Here is a 3,755-nt window from a genome sequence, read left to right as displayed (position 1 = left end):
CGTATTCACCATGTGTAGCTGCCAATGAGACTGGAAAATTTGGCCTTTATTCTACATGACCCCAGTGCCCAGCTAAAATTGGGAAGATGGGCAGAGTGGATTTGGAGGGATAATTAACAGTCTTTGCATCGGGGTGGTGGTGCCTAAGCCCCAGGGATGGTGCTGAGATTGGGGAAGCAAAGGGAGGACCAAGAATACTGAACAACGGAAACAAATAACCCTCAGTTCAAATCCTGGGTTCTCCATTTTACTTGTTAAGTGATTAAGTCAAGTATGTTTCTAAACCTACTTGTGCATGCTAAGTCACTTCAGTCCTGTATGACTCTTTGTGATGCTATGGACTGTAGACCACCAGTCTCCTCTATCCATGGGATTCTCCAGGCAAGAATACTGGAGTGGGTTGCTATTTCCTTCTCCAGGGGATCTTCCCAGCCCAGGGATCTAACCCATGTCTCTTACATCTTCTGCATTGGCAGGGAGATTTTTTTACCACTAGCACCAAAAAGATCTTAATGACCCAGATAACCACGATGATGTGATTACTCACCTTGAGCCAGACATCTTGGAGTGCAAAGTCAAGTGGGCCTTAGGAAGCATCGCTATGAAAAAACCTAGTGGAGGTGATGGAACTCCAGCTGAGCTATTTCAAATCCTAAAAGATGATGCTGTGAAAGTGCTGCACTCCATATACCAGCAAATTTGGAAAACGCAGCAGTGGCCACAGGACTGGAAAAGGTCAGTTTTCATTCCAGTCCCAAAGAAAGGCAATGCCAAAGAATGCTCAAACTACCACACAATTGCACTCATTTCACATGTTAGCAAGGTAATGCTCAAAATTCTCCAAGCTAGGCTTCAATAGTATGTGAACTGAGAACTTACAGATGTTCAAACTGGACTTATAAAAGGCAGAGGAGCCAGAAATCAAATTGCCAACATCCACTGAATCAAAGAAAAAGCAAGAAAATTCCAGAAAAACATCTACTTCTGCTTCATTGATTATGCTAAAGCTTTTGACTGTGTGGATCACAAAAAACTGTGGAAAATTCTTCAAAAGATGGAAATACCAGATCATCTTTCCTGCCTCCTGAGAAACCTGTGTGCAGGTCAAGAAGCAACAGTTAGAACCAGACGTGGAACAATGGACTGGTTCAAAACTGGGAAAGGAGTACATCAAGGCTGTATATTGTCACCCTGCTTATTTAACTTCTATGCAAAGTACATCATGTGAAATGTCAGGCTGGATGAAGCACATGCTGGAATCAAAATTGCCAGGAGAAATATCAATAACCTCAGATATGCAAATGCTACCATCCTTATGGCAGAAAGCAAAGAGGAACTAAAGAGCCTCTTGATGAAGGTGAAAGAGGAAAGTGAAAAGACCAGCTTAAAACTCAACATTCAATAAACTAAGATCATGGCATCTGGTCCCATCACTTCATGGCAAATAGATGGGGAAACAATGGAAACAGTGACAAACTTTATTTTCTTGGGCTCCAAAATCACTGCAGATGGTACCTGCAGCCATGAAATTAAAAGATGCTTGCTACTTGGAAGGAAAGCTATAACAAACCTAGACAGTGTATTAAAAAGCAGAGACATTACTTTGCTGACAAAGGTCTGTCTAGTCAAAACCAGTAGTCATGTATGGATGTGAGAGTTGGACCATAAAGAAGGCTGAGAACTGGAGAACTGATGCTTTTGAAATGTGGTGTTGGAGAAGACTCTTGAGAGTCCCTTGGACTGCAAGGAGACCAAACCAGTCAATCCTAAAGGAAATCAATCCTGAATATTCATTGGAAGGACTGATGCTGAAGCTCCAATACTTTGGCCACCCGATGTGAAGAGTCGACTCATTAGAAAAGATCCTGATGCTGGGAAAGATTGTATAGGAAGGAGGAGAAGGGGATGACAGAGGACCAGATGGTTGGATGGCATCACTGACTCAATGGACATGAGTTTGAGCAAGCTCCTGGAGATGGTGAAGGACAGGGAAGCCTGGCGTGCTGCAGTCCATGGGGTTGCAAAGAGCTGGACATGACTGAGTGACTGAACAGCAGCAACAAGCACCACCTGGAAAGCCCAAGTTTTTAGTTAAAAAGAATGATACCACCTCCCCCATTGTGAAATTAAATGAGATATTAAATGTAAAATGTATGGCACATTGAGGATGCCCAACAAATGGTAAACTAATTTAGCCCTTGAGAGGCAAGAAAGGGGACCGAGGGGAAAGATTGTAACATCATTCATTCATTCATGTACACAACCACTGATCATCTCTTTATTGACATGCTAGGCACAGTGCTGGACTGTGGAGATAAACGGAGAATAAGGCTCTGGCCCTTCTGAAGAAGTTCTCCAGCCGTAACGACAGACAAGTAAACAGGTGATTAAACCATGATGGAGTGGAAAGCCCTGCCTCACAGGCTCAGCCAGGTTTACAGCTTTGCCTTCCTCCTCCCCAGGAGAGTGGCGGGAGCTCTCCAAGGTCCTGGCTTGGGTCCACCACTCCTGCCATGTGGGCCCTGCCAGCCATCAATCAGTGAGTCATTAGCAGGGGGAGAATTCTCCTCTTCTGTCTCAATGTGAGGCAAACTCGCACTTTGAGCACACAGGAAAAGGTTAGGAAGGGCCTGAGTGGGGACGAGGAGAGAGCTGGGTGCTTGCAGCAGATTGTGCCTTGGGTTGTCGTGGGATATAGGTTGGGTATAGGTAACATAGTCTTTAGAGGTAAACTGGCAAAACGATTGCTATTGTAATGGGCTTCTCTGATGGTGGAATTTCAGACATCAGCCAAAGGAGATGGGTTTTCCCTTTTATAAAAATAAGAATTTGGGTTCTAATTCTGAGGAGATGGAGTAAGCATGCCCCTATCTTGTCTCCCACTGCCTAAAACTATAAATCTTGGTCATGGAGCAGGTATCAGAGAATCCGAAAAAATAAATGGTAAAAGAGTCAGACGCGACTGAGCCACTGAACTGAACTAAACTGAGGTGGATTAAGTAAGAATTAGAAGTTTTGCCTGTCTGATAATGCCCATCCTGGATTTAAAGCAGCCTGAAACTCAGAAGTGCTCATTGGGTGTGGACAGAAAGAGATCCCATGAGAAGCTTCTATTTCTGGGCCAGGGAGTGGGAAAGGGTACCCCATATGGGTTACCAAGAGCAGGAGACATCCCGTGATGCTTTTATGTCACCCCTTCTTTTTCTGGCCACAGCCCCCAGGCAACACTGTGGTGACCGTGGTGACGGTTACCCGGTGATGGAGATTTAGTCAGCAGAGCAGGTGTCCCTCTCTGAGCTTATCCCTCACCAGAGCATGTGATCCAAGAATAGGGCAGACCTGCTCCCCCCCCACCCCAGATTTCTTTTCTGTCTGTAACTCTGGGAAGGGAGGCTGCAGGGATTTGAAAGTGTCAGGTGGATCATGGAGAAGTGGGAGCTCAAGAGAGGAATCCCATAACAGTATGTATGAATTCCAGGCCTCACTTCTGGGCTGTGTATGTTTGGATCTGATCCTAAACAGTTTATCCAGGCCTTGAGAACTGAGCTAACATTGTAGGTCACCGCCTAAACTTCAGACTGGCCACACATGGGACTGTCCCTCAAAACACTGCAAACATTTTAAGGACTAAACTGATATTGGAACCACAACATACAGGAGGCAGAACAGAACTGAACTTGCAGCCTAAACTTAACTTGGTTGATTACCTGCTAACAATAAAAGCCCCCAACACACTTCTTAGGATGTAAGTAAGA

At 44.8% G+C, this 3,755-nt stretch overlaps 1 protein-coding gene across 1 annotated transcript in view; it reads left to right on the top strand.

Moving 5' to 3' along the window:
- The window catches only part of MDGA1 (MAM domain containing glycosylphosphatidylinositol anchor 1), a 97,458-nt gene extending 94,199 nt beyond the window's left edge, over nucleotides 1–3,259 (top strand). The window contains exons 16-17 of the mRNA XM_010848740.1: nucleotides 2,463–2,539; nucleotides 3,215–3,259. Of these exons, the coding sequence (XP_010847042.1) occupies nucleotides 2,463–2,539; nucleotides 3,215–3,259 (122 nt within the window). The remainder of the gene's footprint in view (nucleotides 1–2,462; nucleotides 2,540–3,214) is intronic.
- The last annotated feature ends 496 nt before the right edge of the window (nucleotides 3,260–3,755 follow it).

The sequence above is a fragment of the Bison bison genome, unplaced genomic scaffold (genome assembly GCF_000754665.1).
Source record: "Bison bison bison isolate TAMUID 2011002044 unplaced genomic scaffold, Bison_UMD1.0 scf7180017864270, whole genome shotgun sequence".
NCBI lineage: Eukaryota > Metazoa > Chordata > Mammalia > Artiodactyla > Bovidae > Bison > Bison bison.
Note: the sequence above shows the minus strand (reverse complement) of the source record. Positions and strands in the feature narration are given on the sequence as shown.